Raw genomic sequence first — 22,509 nt, 5'->3', positions numbered from 1 at the left:
AACAATGGGATTGGGAAACCTGCATCATGTGATGCTGGGCCCGCCCCATGGGGCATTGCAAACCCTTCCCAAAGCACCCTGCAGCCAGTTCAACATAAGCTACCATAATACACTGCTGTCTTTGCTGTTGCAAGAGCTGCTAACATGGATGCGCTCCAGCGTCACAAGGAGCACAGTGTGGACACGCAATAGCAGTTTAATTCCAGCGTGTTAATAAAAGTGGTATAACTTGTGGCCCAGAAACTTGCCAGTGTAGACATACCCTTAGCCTCCAGCAGCAAGTTCCAGCCATGAGTGGATGAGGAAAATAATTCAGTCATCCACTTGGAGTAGGGGGAAGAAAAGAAAAGCATTCATGGTTTCAGTGTTTTCAAGAGTTCCTATTAGTTAGGCTCCCATCCCAGATAATTCCTATTTTACTCTACTTCATCTCCATTGTGGAGAAGAGAGATTCATTGTCCTTTGACTAATATGTTGAGCAATGCATTGTGGACTAACTGTGGCCCTTTCCAAATAATTTACAGAGTTCTTAACGTGTACCAGATATTGCTTTAACTCTTCCCTCTTATGAAAAGAGATCCTTGAATATTTAGTCACTTATGTGGCAAGTCAAGACTTTTAGATGTAGCTGATTTAAGATGTTGTAGGGCCAGAGTCTCAGCAGCCCATCTGAAAGGAGAAGGAAGATTAAACAAAGTCAAACTATCATCTTCTACTTCTGATGATGCTTCAATACTTCCTCTGGTATACTATTCCCTAGTCTAATAGAGCTTATCATTAGGGAGACACCCTCACCCTCGCCCCAAGTATCCAGATACCACTGACATTCTGTTAATGGACTCCCCCTACACCCAGTCTCATGTCAGAGACCTTTCAGTTCCTTTAAATGTTTTCCTAATTCTTGCATTGTACATCACTGCCTGATTCTGTCCCACTGGCATCAATGGGAGCCTGTGATGGGGTACATAGACTCCACACTAACCAAGAAAGGGTTAATAAGAGTCTGAGAGAGGCCCAATCAGCCCCACCTTGTTACAGGTGTGACATGCCAAGCCTGGAGGGAGGAGTTAAAAGAGGAAGATTCCAGCCCAGTAGTGGCTGACTGTGAGAGGACCTTTTAGGCTAGCTTCACAAAGCAAGGCCCAGCTGGGGCCAGAGCCAAACCAGAGCCTCTAAAGTCTCAGAGCCTCCTGAGGGCAGACAGGCAGGCCTGGTGCAGGACCTTTAATGTTTCTTTTGTTCCCCTGAACTAGTTTGGTTCCCATTTTGGGGGTGGATCTGCAGAAAGGAGAGTCAGCCTAGGAATAGGCTGTGAGGAAGAGCCTTGCTGTGGACCATGGTAGGAAGCAGCCCAGGGATACAGAAGAGAGGGTCTGAAGAAACAGGCTCTCTCTTTTTCCTGGTCTGGAATCCAGAACAGAGTGTGGGCCTGGGCTCCCCTAAGGCAGTGGTGCAAAGAGCCTGGAGCCAGCTGCTGGAAGGCCCACAAAGCCTGAAGTTGGGCTGAAGCTCAAGGGCTGCCAAAGGAGAAGCCACTATGTCCTGCCCAGCCATGAGGCGGTGTGCCTGCAGTGAGTACACTCTTCCACAGAGCCACTGCCTTCAAAGGGTGTGAGAACCAATCCTTATTTCTTAATTACTTTGTCTACCTTTAATATGCCACACTCCTTTAAAGTCAGATGCAACATCTTAATGAATGTGTCTTTAGTTCCCTTCTGTTAAATACCTTCTGTTTTTCCTTCCTCACAACAGCAGAGACCAATTCAAACAGCAGCCATTATCCACACAAACACAGCCTCAATAAAGTAAAAATATTGACAGATGTCACGAGGAAATGCAACAATTTCAGTTTAGACTTTCTGATCCAAATATAGAGCATAGTATCAAGAACTCAAAACAATAATATCTATCTGTACCATAACTTTAAGCTGCAACATAGGAGTGAAACTAAATTCCAGCCAAAGATCTGGCACCGTCCATACTTTTGTTAGCTGATTTTTGACATCAGAAATACTGAATCATGATACTGAAGTTTTACATAAAAATGTTCCGATAGTGAAAAAGTATCCCATCTTGTTTCCAGTATCTCTGGCTGTAAAGCTTGGTTGTGTTCCATACTAGAGTACCTGCAGGCTGAAAACTAGCATGCCCCTAATATAAAGCATCTTCCTATGCAAGAACAGAGCTTTAGTTAATGATACTACCTACTGTCTTGCTGTAAAGGTAACTGGAAAACTAACTTAGTGGACAGATGAGGACACAAAGCACAAATCCTGCCTTCAAAAAGGAATCACACATTCAAGCTTACTGGGGAAGAAATAGATTTTTTTTTTCATAACATGTGCATCACCTTTCTGCCAAGGCAAACTTAATCTCTAAATCATCTCCATAACTACTTAAATTGGAACTAGGCTAGTGGCAAGATCAGATTTGCAGCACCCTGCTGTTTGTTTTAGGAAGAGAAAATGTGCTTTTCTTTTGGCACTCATTTCTAAACAACACCCATTCTCCACTACCACTCCAGCCCCTGCAAATAGTAAATCAATCACATGGGCATGTTGAAACTGTAGCAAGATCTACAGATCATTAACAGAGCTAGTAGTTTAACAAAGTTTCACTGAAGCTTTTGATAAACTTAACTGGGCCTAGGTCCTAACCTCCTAGGCAAGTTTTGGTAAATCTCAGTTCACTTTCTAGCCAGGGGTGCCTAAACCACAAGGATAATCCTCTCTTTGAAATATCTGGCAAGCTATTCTTTGTAGCCCTAGCAATCAGGGCAACTGCCAAATGCACAAAGGACTGGAATTAGAGAGACTGAAAAAGTCAAGAAGAACTTTGAAATATTTGTTTTTAAATAGCCTTATTGAGCCATTCAGGTTCTTCTGTGCTTTATTGTGAAATTGGAATCAAACAACTTGGTCTTTTGACTTTCAACAAAACAAAGCCTCTTCTCTTCTATTTGTTTTAAAACTATGGACGGGGGGCAGAAGGGGAGAATTTCCTAGAAGTATAAACTGTGCGCTATTTTCATTCTCTTTTCAAAACACAACCAATAATCTCCCCAATAAGTGCAGAAATTTGAAGGTCTTTTTAAATGAAGGTTTTGAAAGATTACCTGTGCCCTGCAAATAAAAATATGATAACACAGATAAGTTCACCTCATGTCAAACTAAATGGCAAACTGTTTCTATTCATCAAAGCTAAATTGCAATTTCTTATTTACTGTATGAAAAAATGATTGCCAGTTCCAAGGGAGTACTTAATGTCAATTATTGTACTGTCAAAGTGGCTTTTCACTGCAACCTATTTGCAGAGTATGTACAGACAGTCAGATGCATAATGGAGTTCACTTTTCAGCACCAAATAATTGCAAAAATGTCACTCAGCCTTGGCAATTTTCTTTTTTGGTTTGGAGAAAGGTCTGGTCCTATAGAAGAAGATATTAGATGTCCAAAAAAAAAATTCTGGTAAATGGATGTTGACATTAAAGTCAGTTGGACTGTACCTATCTGAAAAAAAATAATCCACTATAGTTCAGCTTTTTGTTTTGGCTCTGTAAACTTATTAACGGAGTTTGGAAGATACAACTCTACAAGAAATTACAATTAGACATAATTGGCTAAACCTAAATCAATTCATTAGGTAGCTTGTTAGAATGAACTGGATTCTCCTCAATGAGTTCACAGTTTTAAATAAACATCAACATCTGTTCATTTTAGGTAGCGGTCAGCGCACTCAACACATATTGATGTACCACAGTGCATTCTAGTGCAGGCTTGTTTAGTTTATTACTTGTGGCTATGATTCTCAGATGGAGTTTCTATGAAACTACGTTATGGTGCCAAAAGCCTTCAGTGATTTAGCAGCCCAAAATGCTTGTGGGTGGCAGAAAACACAGTGTGCTCCCCTCCCCCACCCCCCGATCTTTACTGTAAAGCCAGCTTTCCTTGCATACATGCCTCCACTTCCATTCACAGACTTCTGCCAAAATCCAGTCTCCTATTTAATTACCCTGTTGCTATGGATCTGAAAAGTGGTGGCTGCTCAACCTCCCTTTGATCAAAGCACTCAAGATTCCTAATACAGTTTACATGTGTTATGATTGTTAAGGAATCCTAATACCAGAGGCATTTCAGCTCCCTTCCTAGCTAACTCAGGAAACAATATAGGGCCAAACCTAGAAGGGATGAAAAGTTTTCACAAACTCCTTCAGGCGGAGTTATTTTCCTGTTCAAATTCATCATCATCATCTCAGCACAGAGAGAGGCCTGCACCACACACCTCGACCACGGGGTACCCGAATGATGGGAAAGTTGGCACGGCTAATTGTCACAACTAGTTTGTAGGAGAAAACTGAGACAGGTCCTTAAAACTGCTTTGTTTAACATGCAAAGACTGACTAGGCATAGAGACAGAGCTACTCTCACAATCCTAGAATTTTGGTCCCGCCAGGTCAGAATGGGGTAGTTGTGATAACATGGGGAAAAATATTGTTGGTTGCTGCTGCAGGTACTACATCAGTTCTGTAGAAAGAGAATTTCCCTTCTCCAGGGCCACCAAACCAACATCTTTGACTGAAGAGAGACAACAACCTCTATTATAGAAACAGATTCTCCTAGGTTCTGGATCTATGATCTGGATTTGTAAAGTACAAATCACAGAAATGTGTAACTTAAATACTCTATCAGTACAATCTAATACCCATTTCAACCATTCAAGATGGAATCCTACTGCAAAGGCATTTTAAAACTACGAAAAGAAAATGAGAAGCTTCCTCTCCGCAGACTGTGTTCCAGTGCCTTATTTTGAGTATTCACACCTTAGTTCCTTCAGCTGGATCAAGCTAGGCCTTCATACACACTTCAACGGGTAGTGCTGATGAAAGATAACCAGGAAGATTTCAGCAAAAATTTAAACACTAGCAGGTTCTGATTAAAAATACTTAATTTACATAGTATGTTTGCTGAGAGAAGCTCAAAAGCCCTTTAATAAAGGCTCCTCACCCCTGTGAGGTAGGTGTTTATCCCCATTTTATATATGGGGAACAAAGACACAGTGATCACACAGGAAGTCCCTGGCAGTCAATTATAACTCAAGATCCAGATGTCATAACTCTTGGTCTCCAGTTACCTCAAACTCCCCCTTTTCACCACAAGCACCAGCTACTCATCTTCAGTTTTAAGTCCATAACTGGGTTAGCCCTGCCCTAACTCCTCTCTTACCTGGTCATAAGTGGTCAATCTCTGCTCCTGCTCAGCCAATGATGCCAGCCTTCATTGCCCAGCAGTCCAGTTTCACTGTTGCCCCTTCTGCCATGCAGCCCCTTTGGCATGGAAGGAAGTTCCTGTAAAGTTCCACAAGACCACTATGCTATCCTCTTTCAAATCTTTCTGAAAAACTCACCTCTGCTGTGATGCCTAGAAAATACACAACAATGAGTAGGCAGCTGGAGGGCTGTCATCACTGACGGTTACACTAATCAGAGTAGTCTAGTTGTTACCTTGCACTCCCACTGTCTCTTGTATCCATCTTTTACAATCTAAGCGTGTGACAATAAACAATTCTTTGGGGGCAGAATTAGTCTTTTCAATGAATGCATGCCTCACATAATAGGGCCCTGTCCTCAACTCAGACTTCTAGACATAACTACAATACAAATAAATCACTAACCACTAGATAATCCTTCCTCCTAACATCCCTTTAAAGTTACTTTGAGAAGATTAATACATACTGCACACTAATTACTTAATGCTCTCAAGTGCTTTAGGGACACAACAACTGAAATTTTCCCATAAGTGTCTAAAGGTGAGTGCCCTTTTTAAGTGAGTTGAAAACATGGACAAAGCACAAGAAAGCAAGAGTCGTGCACGTGTGTGTGTGGGCAGGTGTGTGTTTTAATACCTTATCTCCTCACACACCAAAATATTCCTTATTTTTGAGACTGTCAGGAAATTGAACTTGAAATATGAAAGGTTAGTAAGAAGAACAGACAGTTCCACTCCTCACTTAATTTACTCCTCACACTTCTGTCAAAGAGGAGCAACATCACATGCTCTGAAGGGAGCCCAATGCAGTTCTCCTCTGCCAAAAATCTGGTAGAGGAGCTGTAGGGTTGCTACCTTTCCAATTGCTGGTAACGGGGGACCCCTCCCACCCTGTCGCTCACTGGATCGTCTCAAGGAGACCGCCTACAGGTAGGAGGCAGCCCCGGCTGAGCAGGGCCTGGTGCAGGTTAATGACCCAGCCCCACCCCGTGGTAACCGGAGGTTTGGGAGCCATTTAGGGTTACCAGGTCCCCTTTTTGACTGGACTTTCTGGTCAAAAACTGGACACCTGGCAACCCTAAATGGCATCTGGATACAGAAGCCAGAAACCAGACTGTCTGGGTAAAACCCGGGTGGGTGACAACCCCAGAAGCCCAGGAGGAGAGGAAGAGGGAAGAAATTTTATTTGGGGGAGGGTCAGAGAAAACTGACCTTTATAATGAGACTCCCCAGTTGTGAGAGGTTAAAACATCAATGGAGTTCAAGCTGTCTCTTTCTCAACTTACAGAGACTAAGTTAATTTCAGATACCACAGTTTAGAGCAACAGTTCTCAAACTGTGGGTCAGGACCCCAAAGTGGTTTGCAACCCTGTTTTAATGGGGTCACCAGGTCTAGCATTAGACTTGCTGGGCTTAGGGCTGAAGTCTGAGCCCCACTGCCTGGGGCTGAAGCCAAAGCCCAAGCCCCACTGCCCCGGGCTTAGGTTACAGCCCTCCCCCCCCCCACCTTGAACTTCAGCTTTGGCCCCCCTGCCCGGGTGGCAGGGCTTGGGTGGGCTCAGGCTTCAGTCCCCCATCCTGGGGTTGTGTAGCAATTTTTGTTGTCAGAAAGGGGTGGCAGCGCAATGGAAGTTTGAGAACCCTTGGTTTAGAGCAGGGGTGGGCAAACTACAGCCCATGGGCCACATCTGGCCCGTGGGACTGTCCAGCCCGGCCCCTGAACTCCCGGCCGGGGTGGCTAGCCCCAGCCCCTCCCCCGCTGTCCTCCCCCGCAGCTACGCCACCTCGCAGGCAACATGGCTTATGCCCGCCCACCTCCCAGGCTTTCAAATAAGCCTATCCTGCCGCTCTAAGTGGTATGGTAAGAGTAAGGGGGTGGGGGGTTGGATAAGGGGCATGAGGTCCCAGGGGGCAGTCAGGAGAGAGGGAGCAGGGGGAGTTGGATAGGGGGTGGGAGGGGGCTGAGTGGGGGTGGGGTGGGGCCCCAGGGGGGCAGGGGAGGTTGGATAGGCCTGGGAGTCCCGGTGGGCCTGTCAGGGGGCAGGGGTGTGGATAGGGGTTGGGGCAGTCACGGGACAGGGAGCAGGGGAGTTGGATAGGGTGTGGCATTCCAGGGGGGGCAGTTAGGGGTGGGAGGTCCTGGGAGGAGGCGGTCAGGGGACAAGGGGCCGGGGGGGGAGTTGGATGGGTAGGGGGTTCTGAGGGGAGCAGTCAGGGGGCAGGAAGTGGGAGGGGGAGGATAGGGGTCAGGGGCTAGGCTATTTGGGGAGGCACAGCCTTCCCTAGCTGGCGCTCCACACTGTTTCGCAACCCCGATGTGGCCCTTGGGCCAAAAAGTTTGCCCATCCCTGGTTTAGCGGTTTGACTGAGGGTATTGGAAATCCATGCAGAGCGCCTATTAAATGAAGTCCAAAGAAACAGCACATCCTTTTAAAAAAAAAAAATCTCTTGTGAAATATTTAGCACAATCTCCCAGCAGTCTGACAAACACATACTCCTGGAAAACCAAAAGCCAGATATATGGTTACATGGCAAGATTCACAGAAGAATTCCTTCCTTAGCTACTCAATTGAAACCAGAGATCAATCAGTAACAGTGTCTGTTTGAAAGGATGGAAGGCCTGTTGGAGGAGCCCAGGAACAATGTATACTGGGGATACCCAAGAAAAGCAGTTACAAAGATTGTATCACCCTTTTTAGTGTCAAACAGTCTGATTTTCCACAACTTCCCTGCCCTTCCCAACTTGGATTCTTGTTAGAGATTATCAGAGTTAAAAGGTGAGGCAGAACTTCTCTTTGAAGTTTTCTTCACTGTACTCTGTCAACATGGACAGGAGGGAAGAGAAAAACTACTCATCTTTCTGCCAGTTTCTCAGCATTGCCACTCTTGATTTAGATTATATGCATAGCCATTCCCAATCTCTGTATTATATATATATATATATATATATATATACACACACACACATTTAACTGATTTTAGGTCAGGAGGCATGGGAAGTGAGAGACAGTAAAGTCTAAATCCCAGGTGACAGACCAAAAACCAAGCAGCAAGCATCCACTAGAGAAGCAGCAAGAGATCATTTGACAGATAAAAGGTTTCCCACTTAACCAAAAAACTTCCGGGTTGGCATTCTTTTTTTCCTCGTCAACTAGGGCCACTTCCATTTGTAAACTGTATAAAGTGGGACTCTAATACCCCTTCAAACAAGAAGTCCATTAAAAAATTAAAGCGATGTATCAACATTTCTAATTGTTTAAAGAATGTTTTTGCCTGATAACGAAGTCTAACTTATGCAAACTTATCTATTTTTATCTACCTCATTTCTATTTTCACTTGTGGATTGTTTCAGCACAATTGCGAAGACTATGTAAAAGACTAGCCTAGAACCGAAGACCAGAAGAGCAAACTAGAATTGAAGAAGTTGCTGTCCTCCAAACAAGAGTTTAACTAAGACTGAGGGGGTGGGTGGGGGTGGGGGGTTGTAGAGATGCCTTATGTACCATTCAATAACAAAATGAAGCAGTATTAATATAAAAACCCATAAGTATACAAATACCTAAAGCTTAGCGAAGCGGTACTTTGCTTCATGTAAGATTAGCTATTCTTCAATTGTGGCTTATGAGTAACACCTTCAAAATCGTTTTCCCATTCCATATTTCCCCCCATACATATTAAAATGCTTATCTAACGCCACAGCAGTTTTTTCCCTGTTCGTACCAAAGAAAATAACGTTGTCAGCTTTCTGCCTTGAACTTCTATGCATCTGCCATGTTTCCACCTTGTTTAAATGAACTGCAGATCTACTCAGATCATTACAATTCATGCATTCCAGCTCAGCTAAACAGGGATGCCTGCCATTTTCCATTACATAAGCTCACGCAGCTCACGCAGTTAGGAACACTGCCATTTCAGCAGACAACATTATTTTTCCTTGCACTCTCCTGTTCGGTCCCTTCACACAGATTTTGTTGAGTTCTGAGAGCAGATTAAAAAACAAATCCATTATATTACAGCAGTGAGTAAAAGGCTCCTAATCAGATCATGGCCCCATTGTCTGGGATGCTTTACAGCGCTCATCCTAGGGGCCTAGGCCAGCGCGACCTATTTCTCTGTAGGGGTAACAGAGCATGCCTAGGAACCGTGTGCCGGAGAGGCCAAAAGAGACAGACCAAGGGAAGCTTAAGAGAGCACACAGGTCTTTACCAAGGCTGTGCCAAAAGTAAAGATGTCTTCAGGAAAATATTTTCAAATAGCAATCAGGCACCTATCATATGTGCCTTTGAAAATTTTCCCCTAATTCTGTAACTCTTCACTCACATGAGTGGCCCTATTCACTTCAAAGATAGGTTACAATGACAGGCTGTATCTATACTGAGTTTTTCTTAAAATTTCCTACTCTTGCACTACTGCAGATGCAGCTCCACCAGCGATAGAAATGGTGGGAGCTCTAGTGTAAGTTGTAAGATCCTAGTTATAGTGGTACATGGGTTACTCCTGGGGCATTCTGTGCCAAAATGTTAAAAATCCTGCATACAATATTTTAAAATCCTGCAATTTTTGTCAAAACAGCACTACATAATCACACCAGTTTCAATTATTTTGAGAATTTATTTCAAAATACCTGTCAGCAAGTATGTCTGTAACAATACACACACACAAAAATTCCCCCAGGAGTAGAGAGTTAAAGAAACCCCTATGACAACCAAGTTTCTCTACCTTTTTCCCTCTCCCCTCAAGTCCAGCCGGGGGCCAGACACCCACAACCCCTCCCCTCCACCCCTGAGCCCAGCAGCAGGGTCCCCCCAGCCAATACACCCAAACCCCCTCCCCCTCAGAGCTAAGCCACAGGGCCTCCCCAGCCCAGATACCTGCACCCTCTCCCCACAAGCCCAGCTGCAAGGCCCCCCTCTTGCCCAGATATCCACACCCCCAAACCCACCCACAGGCCAGCCATAGCCCCACCAGCCCAGACAACTGCTCTCCCCTCCCACCTGAGCCTAGGGATCCAGAGGGAGTAAACAGCCTGATGCTCGGTCCCAGGCTTGCACAGAGTTTCCTGCAAACCACCTCCTTCCCTCAGGGCGTGCTGGGAATAGGGATAAGCAGTGGGTGCCCATTTTTCAATATCATGAGTAGTAAATTTAAAAGCCAAAACAGATCTTTAGAATCCTAAGAATGTTGCCCACAAGATTCAAGTGTTTTTACTAGGTCAAATCCAGGGTTTTAGCTAATAGTGTCCCTTTAAGGAGCTTTCCATCTGTCATTTCAATTAAAAGTAATCTTCAAGGGGGAGGTGTGCCTTCATATTAAGCCTCAATTAACAAACAAAACAAACAAAACAAACAAAACAAACAAACTCATTGAACCCTCAGTAATGGGGATCAGTGAGACCATTCCCAAGAAGTCTATTAACTGCTGTTGAGACTTACTTTTTTTCCTCCCCCAAAACACATTTATTTCAGGTCTTTGTTGTAAATAAGCTACACAGTGATTAAGAAAAACCTTTAGACTTAAATTTTTCCCTTTCTGCAAGGTGCATTGACCCCTAAACTCGTTATTAGCCATAAATGTTTTACAAGGGTTTGTTATCAACTTGCTGAAAGAACAATTTTATCCAGTCTTCTACAGAGCAAGGCACCAGCAAGTATTAAAGTTTTTTTTTTTTAAACACTAAATTTTACACAAATTTTTTTTTTTAAACAGGCAAAAAAAGATTCATTCCATTAGACTCATACTTAAAATACTCAAGCAGGAAAGGCAACTTTTCTAAGATTACATTTCCTACTGTGGCCTAATCTATAGCCTTGTCCACCACTTGTGTAAGACTTGCTCCTTTTTTAGTTACTAACCTTCTATTAAAAACAAACAGCATTTTAGATTGGACAAGATATTTTCCTACACAAATACTAAAAACAGAGGAAGTTGGATATAAAAGAAGGAAACTTGGAGATGAAGCAGTGTAGTCTGAGTATACAAATAGTTATCAATTTTTTTCCATAGTAGTTTCTTATTTGGCTCATCTTTCCTGAAATAGCACAGTTATTAATCTACTACATGTAGTAAATATTTCCACCTCTCAATTATGTTTATACTCTGCAACCCCAAAAACCAGATTATCCCCACTTTACGTGAGGGTGACTCTACAGCCTCCCCTTCACTAAGAAAACAGGTTTTTAAATACAAGTTAAAGTATATATTGTCCTGTCTACACTAGGGTAGTCACACACTAGCTGGTCGGGGCTGAACTTTAGTGGGGAGCCTAGGTTTATGTTGATCAGCTAACACTTTAATAGTTAAAATTAAAACTTGCCTGGTCTGGCCTAACCACGTAACTAGCGTGCCAATAACAAACCTTTCTTCCTAGTGTAAACATGACCTACACAAGTGGGATTTGCCCTGGCCATGGAGAGTTGGGGTGCTTTCCCTCTGCATGGTCACTCACTCTTCTCGACGCCACAGAAGAGTCTGTGTGGCTGCTCTTTGGGGTCTTCTCTCCATGGAGATTAGGAGGCACATGGAGGTGAAAGCAGAGCAGGAGACTGAACATGCTCCCCTGCTCAGCACCCAGCTATCCGTCCATTCATTCACACTCACACAGAGTTAATGCTTTTTCCAAAGCAGCATTGAGTCCTACTGTGCCTCCATCAAAACTGACACGAGCGAGCTCACCAGTAGGAAAACGACAATAGATGCAGAGAGTCAATCTCCACAGAACTTAGGTGTCTTTTCCTCACTGATCCCATGACTGATCCCCCCAGTCCCATTAGAGGATAATGGTGCCCTGAAAATGCTGGGAGGTGAGCCTCATGGAGTTTTCTCTGGCCGCCTCCTTCAGGTTCCTCTGCCGGTGATCTGTCCCTTAGTTATTACGGAGCTGTATGGCATTTCGAGGAGGAAGAATTTGGTACGTTTTCCCTCTGGGTGCATTAAGTGTGAATACTTTGTATTGTGGCATGATGCAACAATGCAGTGTACGTTATTTAAAAACACCCTCAACACAGCCAGTTGGACAAGTTAGACACTTGTAACGTTTGATCAGAAAAAGGATTTCATGATGTGGCATGAACTGCTTCTAACAAGTCCATTGTAAACAAAAACAGTTTCAATTTTAATAAAGCATTAGTCACATCTCTCAGCATTTCTCTCTAAATGTATCCAGTGCCTGAGGGTAAAACTATTCCTGTTTATTAGGTTGAGGGGGGTCTCATACACAAGAAGAATTACTTGGCTGTAGAGACAGAAACTAAAGCTCAGAAGCATAACTCTTGATAAGACAGTCAAGAAGTAAAACTAGTCTCCGAGCACCCCGACACAGTTAAACAAGTCTACTCAGTGGGACCTATGCATAGACACAGAAGTCAAATAACTATAACTTCATTTTGCTTCAAGCACTGGGAGACTTCTCACTGCATCGTTAGCAACAGGCATTTAGTTGAGTTTCTCTCTGTTGTAATATCTCCCTGAGATCCCCACACCCCACTTTCAAATTGGGCAATTTTCTCAGTTTCTATCAGCAACCAATGCAATTCACCACCACTGTTGGATGAAGTCACTGAAAAACCTCAAATGCAGCCTCCTGCTGCAAGGAAACATTTCTTTAGAATTTCTTCTCTTTCCCTTCCCTCTGCATTTCATTTTCTTATAACCATTTTCTCCTTAATTTCTATGCACCTTTCCCTTCCCAATGACTAAAGTAATTTCTTTGAAGGTTTTTGTTGTTGGTGTTTTGTTTTTGGAGGGCAGGTTTCTGAAATTTTCCCTCCCCTGCCACAGAAGCCCTGCAAACCTTTCTTTCAGCTCCCCTCTCCTTAGCCTACCAACTCTTCTCCCTATCCTTGGCCAGATAAGGATGTGGGAACTAGAGTAGGAGATACAAGCAGCATCTCCAAAAGCTGAGTGTGCTGCATCCTCAGTGTTGCTGACCCCTATTTGGCCCAGAGACCAAACTCAGTCCGAAACTGATGTGTGCGTGCCTCCCGCTGGTCCACTTACCCTACACTGTCAGTCTCCTCCTTTCATTGAGCTCCTTTCAATGTGTGATGTGGGCCTCATCCAATACTACCTGTATGGCCCTGAGGATGTCACATGGGCTGCAGCTCTGGGCTGATTGGGCTGCAAGCGGCCTGCGGGCCGCAGGCTGAGAACCACTGCTATATACCATTCTCTCTTCTTCCCACCACTGGCTACACTTTATCCCCCTTCACTTGGTATGATGTGTGTGTCTACTGCATCTTCTTCTGAATAGGAGAACCTGCTGCCCCTCCATTTCAACCCTCCCCCCAAAAAAACACCCCAAACAAAAACGAACCCTGTATTATAGCTTTCTGTTTCTCCGATTCAGACTTGGGGAGAATTGAGAGCAGGGGAAAGGGGAGAGAAAAAAATATAAAAGCCACACAAGACTGAGAATATGGTGTTTGTTTCCCCAGTGTGGACATTTTAGTTCTATGCTCCGGTTCAGCAATGGAGGGACATTCCTCCCCCCCAAAGTGTATACAAGGCTTTAAGAGCCAGGAACTGCACTCCTAAAGCTGCTTCCGGGTCAAATATAATCAGCATTTCTAGGTAAAAAGCCTAGGACCCAATTCTCGTTTTACGGAGCCAGAATAGTGTAAAGAGCCCTAGTGTAAATAGAAGTCAGGACCTTAAGCTTTATAGAGATGCTCGCATGTGCAGCATATACATCTGCACATAGTACTGTAACTATTTTTTAAAACCCTACAGTTACATGTATAAACTTAAGTGACCTGACTACAGCAGGTTTAGTACAACGCTTTTCTTAATACAGGCAAAAAAGTGAAAGTGTGCACTCTTTACGTATAAAGAATTACACCCTCCCTCACTCAAGTGATTTTCTTGCATCCTACCTGAAAGCAGGTGTACAGAGTTGAAATTGTTCTCCAACTTGCCCAGTAGTACAGTAAGAAAGCAGTCAGATGAGAGAGAGGCAACATCCTTGGAACTTTGATCATATACCACCACCTCCTGCTTGCAATCAATCTCAATCTGAAAAGCAAATAATTGCAAATAAGGGAAAGGATAGGAAAGCTTACCAAACAGAATTAAGACACCCTACATCTTTACTGTACAGCGGTTCCAGTATCTGGATTTTACATACAGGTTTAAATAAAACTGACATTTTTACACCTCTTAGTAAACCTGACTGTACTGTATTGCTTCGGGGTTTAGTAAATGGATTAGATGATCAGGGCTGAAGCTTGTTGCATGAGGTTCATCCACTGGGCAAATTTGAGCCACTTTAAAAAAAGTTTACCTGAAATTAAGGTGTTTTGCATTCAAATGTAAAGCAACAAACCTTTAGTTTCTTCTCCCAAACTATTTACCTATCCAAAGACCTTGAACTGCTACAAGTATATTTTATTACATCTATAAAACTTGATTGACTTTTTTGAAAATTAGACTTTCCAGATTACACCATGTATAACATGTCAACCTGTGGCAAAAAGTTTATGCAGACATTCACTCTCTCTCTTCTCCCCACAATCTTTTCTGCCCAACCCAAAATATTTTGGAAACATTGAAAGACCTCTTAAATAAAATCCACAAAATAGATTCACTTAAAATTACACTTAAAATTCTCTCTCATTGGCCTAACTATGAAAGGCTTATCTTTTAAATCCAAACAAAAAGATATTTTAGAGTTAGCCAGAATGGGTGGGGTTTTTTGAATTTACACATTTCTTTCCACAACGTACAGTGAAACCCTTTAATAAGCAATCCTTGCTGCCCGAAAAGAGACCATCCCAAACAATCCTTGAAAGTATTAAATATAGTTCTGTTCCACATGTATAAGAAAACAACTTCCAACAACTGGATTTTTGTGGTGGTCTCTCAAGGGGCTCCTTACCATGGGATTCACTGTATTTTATACACCAAGATGTTTGAAGTTTAATTTGCAAAAACATACACTTGAAATACGAATTAGCTACATACAGGGACCATACTACATGAAAAACCCTTAAGAGGGTTATAGAAAAGTAAACTGATGGGGAGATTTTCAGCAATCTTAAATTCTTAAACATTACTATATCGCCTATAAGCATAATTTCACCAGTAGTTTATTTACTGTAGCTCCTGAGAACTAGATAATAAAGTTGTGGAAGACTGCAGTTCATCATTACTCATTTCACTACAATGTAGGTTAATTTTATTTTAAAGTTTTACTTCCACACACCCTTTAAAAAAAAAGGGGGGGGGGGGGGAGAACCATCCTTACCTTGTATTTTGCTGAATGCTGAATGAGTTCCGTAATCAACACTTTGTCCTGCTGCAGCCTCCGCTTCATAAGCTTGGAGCAGTTGATATTGATAGCATCCAAGATGTGGGATGTATTGTATTCCACAAAGGGACGGCTATCAATCAGTAGCAATTTTTCTGTGCCACTTTCCAGTAAAGCCACCAACCTCTCAGCAACCATGAGTTGAGTCCTGATCATCTCATCAGCCATGACAACAATAAGGCCTCTTTTACCACCTCCCTTTCTAATTTGCAGAGATGATGTAATGGCTATGTACTCAAAGGCTTAGCCACTCCATTGTACTGAAAGTGTATGAGGTCATCCTGGTAGTGACTGGCAAAAGAAAAGTTAAACCCATTTTCAGAAAGAGCCCTCCAAGTGAATGTCTCCTTCTGCTTCCAGTTGATGCGCTGTTACAAAGGGCTCGTTCCACAAAGCAGCCCCTCACATCTGATTCATCAGGAGACTACTATGGAGTAGCCATTTCACAATTCAAACAAAAGATGCTTTTGGGCTGCCACTGCATTACATCATTCTTTACCTATGCTCCCAGCTTTGCACCGGACTGAGGGCCTGGAAGAGGAAGAAAAAGAAAAAAGGAAAAAAAAAGAAAAGAAAAGTGCTTGCAGTATACAGTATTTGACGTTATCACAATCTAGCCCATGCTCTGCAGACATTACATTTTTAATATACACTTAAAACTTCACATTTTCTTTGCTGTACACTCCAAAGAGCTAGGGGTAATATCTGGAAGAGTGGGCTCTGACTCTCTTCTGACTCTACTCCAACTATCCTGGCTGTACAATTGCCCTGTTGGGGCAAATACAGTCAGTCAGTCTTAACTGAAGAATTTTGTTGCCACTGGAACAATCGCTTCACAAGACTGTGCGTTAGAATAGAATTATGCGACACTGCTCTAAGCACTGGTGTTCCTTCTAGGTGCATTGCAGCAGATTTAGTGAGAAGATCTACAATTTATTAGGGAAATGTAAAAGCTTGATGCTTTGAAAAGGATTTTTTGTGTGAGCTTGTGGTGCACGGTCTTTCTTCAAAGTTTCACCTTAAGGTGAGGGCAAAAATTTGAGTGGAAATTGTCAGGAGCTAAAATGGCATATCAACTCCCCTGGTTGGAGAAGGTGGGTGAAGAGAACACACAAGAGCAACATGCTGCCTTCAGGACCCAAACTTTTTGGTTTATCATTCAACGTACAGTATCAACGACATAAGTCTTGTCTACACTAGAGAAATTCACCATGTTTGTTCAGTCTAATTGGAGCACTTGTGAGAGGTGTGTTACAAACAGTTTACATGCCTGCTAAATATCATTCGGAGGTGACTTCAGCAGAGCTAAATACTGACTTAACCTGAACCAATCCAGTTTAAACAGTTTTAGTGCCAGAGTGGTGTACAAACTAGATGAAATGGTTCATCTTGTCCTCCCAATACAGTCGATCAGCTGCTTTTTGAAGTCTCCTAGAGGGCACTGCTTCTGGAACCTGTGGGATATGTACTCAGAGGCCACAGCAATGGACACAGTTTAGGGTTAACAGACAAGGGCAAACCTGCCAGAAATTCAGCATGGCTAGCAGGACCACAAAGGGTATGTCTCTACTGCAATTTAAAAACCCACAGCTGGTCCATGCCAGCTGACACAAGCTTGCAAGGCTTGAGCTAAGGGGCTGTTTAAGTGCAGTGTAGGTGTTTGGGTCCCAGAGCTCAGGCTGCAGCCTGAGCCTCAATGTCTATACTGCAATTAAACAGCCCCTTAGCCCGAGCCAGCTGGCATGGGCCCTCCGCAGGTATCTAATTGCAGTGTAGACACACCCAAAATGAACAATTTGTGCTTAAATCTGTGCAATATATCCTTCTCAGCTACAAGTGGTTGCATTCTCTAGTTTACAAGTGGTTCTGCAGTGTAGTAATGCTGTTTTCTGTTGTTTAGGGAAATGTCATATATAAAACTGAAGTACCTCTTTGATACAAAGCAAAGTACAAATCTAGCAGCTCTTTGTCATGTCAGCTAGCTATAGCCTAGGCTCGTAGCATCTGACCTGCAACCCAGGCAATCTTAATTTGCTAGTGGTTGTACCAGACTGATGATAGGCAAGCAGGGCAATCCAACCATGAGGATTGTTAGAGAAAAGGGGCAGAGGGACGAGGTTTAAAAAAAATTGTTAAAATCCCCATAACGATCAGTCTCTTTTGGGGGACACAATTTAAGCATTGGAACATTTCTGTAAACATTTCTGTAAACATTCCAAATTAAGCATTGGAACATTTCTGTAAACTTCAAAGCACTAATTTTTGCAAAAAAATATTTCTGAAATTTAATATACAATGCACATGCAAAGATAAGAGGCTTTGAACACAACCCCATCTGCAATACTGAGTTGTTGGATTTTTTAAAAAAAGAAAAATCTTACCTCAGATTTCTTTTAAGTGTTCATCTAAATCTAGCCAGAATACGTCCAGGGTAGAACATATTTTACAGCCCTAATCCTGAACTACAAACAGTGCAGAGGTAGGGATGGGCCTGCAGACTTCCCAGGGCAGAATCAGGGTCTAAAGTAGCACATGCACCTTGGTCTACAAGCATAATGAACAGGGGTTCCAATTGTGTAAGGTGGTGAGTGCTTTTAAATCCCACTGATTACAAGTGGAGTTAAAGGAGCTCAGCACCCTCCAGAAAGCACTTAACACCTTGCGGAGTCAAGTCTGAAGAAAACAACATCTTTATTGTGATAAGCTCATGAATTCAAATTAATTCAGAAATGGTTGTATACATGGTTTCTGTTATAGTAACAGGTCATTTGTGTTTAGCAGTGGGAAATACCACAGCAGTAGGTGTTCCATTAATTAGACAAAGATTATTCAAAACACGTACCCCCCCCCCACATATATCTAATCTCAATTCAGAAAAGTGATCAAGGTTCACTCTGACAGCAAGAGTTAGTCTTAAAACACACACACACACACACACACACACACACCCCCCAACCCTAGGATAAATAACTTGTTTCATGTTTTAAAGAGAACAGTGTTGCATTTACCAGCACAAGAAACATGCCAGACTTGTACATAAGCAGTCACTGGGTTGATAAAATGTTGTTTATCTAATTGCCAAGACCCCACTGCTTCATGGCAAGTTGCCACCATTTCTATTCAGACCTAGTGAAATACATATTTCCCAAATAAAGTAGTGGGAAAAATTACTATAGCAGACCTTTAGGAACTAGCAAAATCCTATCTATGCAATCTGACCAGCAGATGCTTTTCCTACATAGAATGTTCACTGAAGTCCACGCTTATTTTAAAAGTAGGCTGCAGGGGATAAAGCTAAACTAGTTAACAGGCTTTAAACTATCTTGTTACAAAAGAACATAAAGCATGGCTAGAGCTTGTTAGCCTAGCGAGTTATGCCTAATTTCTAAAACCAGCAAGAAAAAAATATGTTTAGATTTGTATTAATATATTATACCCTGAATTTTGGATTCACTTCTCTATACCCAGACATACCAGAGCCTGATCCAAAGCTTGATGAAATTAATGGGTGCCTTTCCACTAGCTACAATGGGATTTGGATCATGCCGTTACTGAGCTAGATGTTCTGCTTGGATGGGTAAAGGGCTGAGTTTAAGTCTGAATAACAAAGAAGAAATACAGTAGGTAAGAAGTTTCATGAACTTTCAACATTCTTAATTTTACTGATTTACAAATGTTTAAAAACATTCCTTCAGAAAAGGATTATTAAGTAAATTAAGAGGCTATGAAAAAAAAGCAATACTCCCAGGCAATTTATTCCCTCTTGCTGACTCAGTCAGCCCCTTCTCACACAGTGCGAGTTTTTCTAAAGCCACAAATTCTTCTTAAAGACCCTAAAAATCTGATTGTAAGGACTCCCCCCACCCCCCCCTTTTTAAGAGGTATGGCTCTCTTTGAGTCCTTTTAGTAAATTTTCTAATACAGTTTTGTAATCTGCAAACTTCTGGCTGTGTTTACATAGTGGTAATCTGAATGTTACAAGCACTTTGACTTTAGTTTTGTCTCACATGTACGGCTGCCAGTTTCATGTACTAAACTGCATCATGGAGTGACTGTCAATTCATTGTGCTCCATTGCAACATAAGTGACAACATCATGAGGCTGCACTTAATTAACTTGTCAAAAGCAGGCCATTATATTGCTGATCTTTGGACCAGGAAACATCTTAGAAAACCCAAGTTACAGGATGATCACAGGTATTGCTCATGTGGTAGCACTGTGTAAAGAAGAACAACGAGGAGTCCTTGTGGCACCTTAGAGACTTATGCCCAAACAAATTGGTTAGTCTCTAAGGTGCCACAAGGACTCCTCGTTGTTTTTGCTAATACAGACTAACACTCTGAAACCTGTGTAAGGAAGGCGTTTCAAAATGTTTTTTTTTTTAAAAAGTGGATTTTCTCCTGTTGCTGTTTGCAAAAAGATGAAAAAAATATGAGATTTAGTTTTGGTCATGGATCCAAACAAAATAATACATTGGCAGAGGTCAGACATCTATAGGTTTTAGGGTAAATTCCACTTTCTGCAACCTGTTTTACAAGTTCTCTCCTAGACACGTGATCAACAGCATTCTAAAGAGATTATCTAGGGACTGAACAAGACATTCCAATACTCAAGGCAAAAACCTTTGCTGTTTAAGCAAAACTGCATCGGAATCAAGTTTCAAATTATGGGCCATATACCAACTAGAGGTCTCCCCACACTGACCGCAGAAAAATGGGAATGAAAATTGTTCTGGAAAGGAGTCTATTACCCATACAGTTGGAGGTATATTTCAATTCAAGACCAACAGAATCAACAGTAAACGGCTAGATCGGATTGTTATCCGCCAGTAGGGAGAAGCTGTATGTATATGGGGGAGGAGTGGATGATTTCCAGTGAGGAGTGGAGCATAAGGGATCCTGCTCAAAGGGAAGTCCTGTGGGGAATCTCCCATCAATTTCAATCCATGGTGCAAGATACAACATATTAACCTCTATTGGCCAGCTGCATAAAAGAGCAGAAAGTCTGTGTGTCACGTATGAAATTCATGCTAACAAGTTATGGTTCTCCATTTCCTCCCATTGCCTAGACCACGCAGAGGGGAGGTCTACACTGCAGCTGGAAAGTGAGCCTCCCAGCTCGGGTAGACAGACTTGCACTAGCTCCAATGGGAGCTAGGGCGCTAAAAACACCGGCAGCATGGGCATGTGGCTCAGGCGGCAGGTTGGGGTCTCAAGCCCATCCAACTCACCGGTCTGACTAGCCCAAGTCTCTGCTGGAGCCAAAACGTCCATGCTGTAGTGTAGATGAACCCATGGACTTCTAGGAGTCTGCTGTTGCCTGTGACCTAAAGGACTAGGTCCATTAGAACAAGTGGTAGAGGCTCATGCTTTTAGACCTACAGGGCCTGGGTTCAAGAACTGCAGATGACCCAAGCAGCACCATTGTTACTCAGACTCACCTCTTAAGAACATAAAAACGGCCATACTGGGACAGACTAATGGTCCAAGTATCCTCTCTCTGCCAGTGGCCAGTGCCAGATGCTTCAGAGAGAATGAATACAACAGGCCAACTTAAGCTTTAAGGTCAGCACAGAGCATGGAAAGATGCAGGTTTTGCCCTACCCCACTAGGGCATTCTAAATTGGTCTAATAGTAAAGAGCAGTAAGGAAGACAAGGAGAGAGAAGACCTCAAGTAAAAATTTTCAAAAGCATCTCAGGCCCACAGAACCCAAGTACTATTTTCAAGAGTGACTTGGGCACTTGTGGTTGAGCACAGAGATAAAACTTTCACATGCTCCTGCTTGCCCTTCCAGACATGAATTGCAGATACACTGGAGGAACCATCTAGAGCCAGAATACAAGTGCGTTACAGTGGAGTCACATCTTATGCTGCGGTTAGGTTCTAAAGTCAGTGCGTAAGGCGAAAATCACGTATAGTCAAAATTACCCTTGAAAATCCCTTAAATCGCCCATAAAGTACGGTATACTGTACATGTTTGTGTGTATACAACCCTGTACAGTAATATGTATACAGTAATGTACATTACATAATAAAGAGTACATATGCAAAATATAATTTTACAGTACTGTATTTTTAATTACAGGGGGTGATTACAGGGGGTTGTCAGGGCTTGATGTCAATCCAGGAGACGGAGGTGACAGAGAGCTTGGGTGACGGAGAGCGAGTCGTAGATGAAGTGGTTGGCTCTGGTTCAGCTCAAGAAGTTGATTTTATAGGCTCATCTGCTGCTGGTTGTTTTTCCTTGAAAAATATGGTGATTGGCAACTGTCGCTGTTGTCTCTTGAGCTGCTCAAACGTTTCTTGATACGGTCTCAAATTGTCCTCAATACCACGTGTGATTTTGGTGCGTCGTTCCATAGAGGGATCATATTCAGAAATTAAATCATTCCAGTGTTTCGCTGCTTGGAACACTTCAGCAAATTTATGAAGATTCCAACTTGCTGACTCTTCCTATTCGTCGTCGTCGTCATCTTCATCTTCTGTAGACTATTTTATCCGTTCCTCTAACTCTTCGTTAGTCAATGTTTCTCTATGGCTCTCCATTAATTCTTCAATTTCTTCCTCAAGAATGTCGACGAAGCCATCACCACCCACTTGCCTGGCCACCTGACCAATGCGTTTCACTTCTTTGTCAATGGTCGGGAACCCCTTAAAATCATTCACACACTCTTTCCATAGGTTTCACCAACATGCATTGACTGTTTCAGGCTTGACTGCATACACGGCCTGTTTAGTATAAGTGATGCAATCGGCAATGTTGAAGGACTTCCAACACTCCATCACATTAAGACTGGGATCAGCATCCATAGCACTACATATCCATGAGAACATAAGCCTCGTGCATGTGGCCTTGAAACAGGGAATCACACCTTGGTCGAGATTTAGAGGATGGAGGTGGTATTAGGGGGGAGAAAGACAACTTCAACGTCAATGCACAA

General features: G+C 42.7%; 1 protein-coding gene across 1 annotated transcript in view; it reads right to left on the bottom strand.

Annotated features, from left to right (window-relative positions):
- The window catches only part of DUSP16 (dual specificity phosphatase 16), an 88,952-nt gene that overhangs the window by 24,444 nt on the left and 41,999 nt on the right, over positions 1–22,509 (bottom strand). Inside the window, exons 2-3 of the mRNA XM_074936272.1 lie at positions 15,505–16,098; positions 14,135–14,273 (exon numbers count right to left, since the gene is read on the bottom strand). Coding sequence (XP_074792373.1) covers positions 14,135–14,273; positions 15,505–15,735 — 370 coding nt within the window. The 5' untranslated portion in view covers positions 15,736–16,098. The remainder of the gene's footprint in view (positions 1–14,134; positions 14,274–15,504; positions 16,099–22,509) is intronic.

Source organism: Natator depressus, chromosome 1 (assembly GCF_965152275.1).
Source record: "Natator depressus isolate rNatDep1 chromosome 1, rNatDep2.hap1, whole genome shotgun sequence".
Taxonomy (NCBI): domain Eukaryota; kingdom Metazoa; phylum Chordata; order Testudines; family Cheloniidae; genus Natator; species Natator depressus.
The sequence above is the reverse complement of the archived record's forward strand: the minus strand, read 5'-3'. Positions and strand labels throughout refer to the sequence as shown.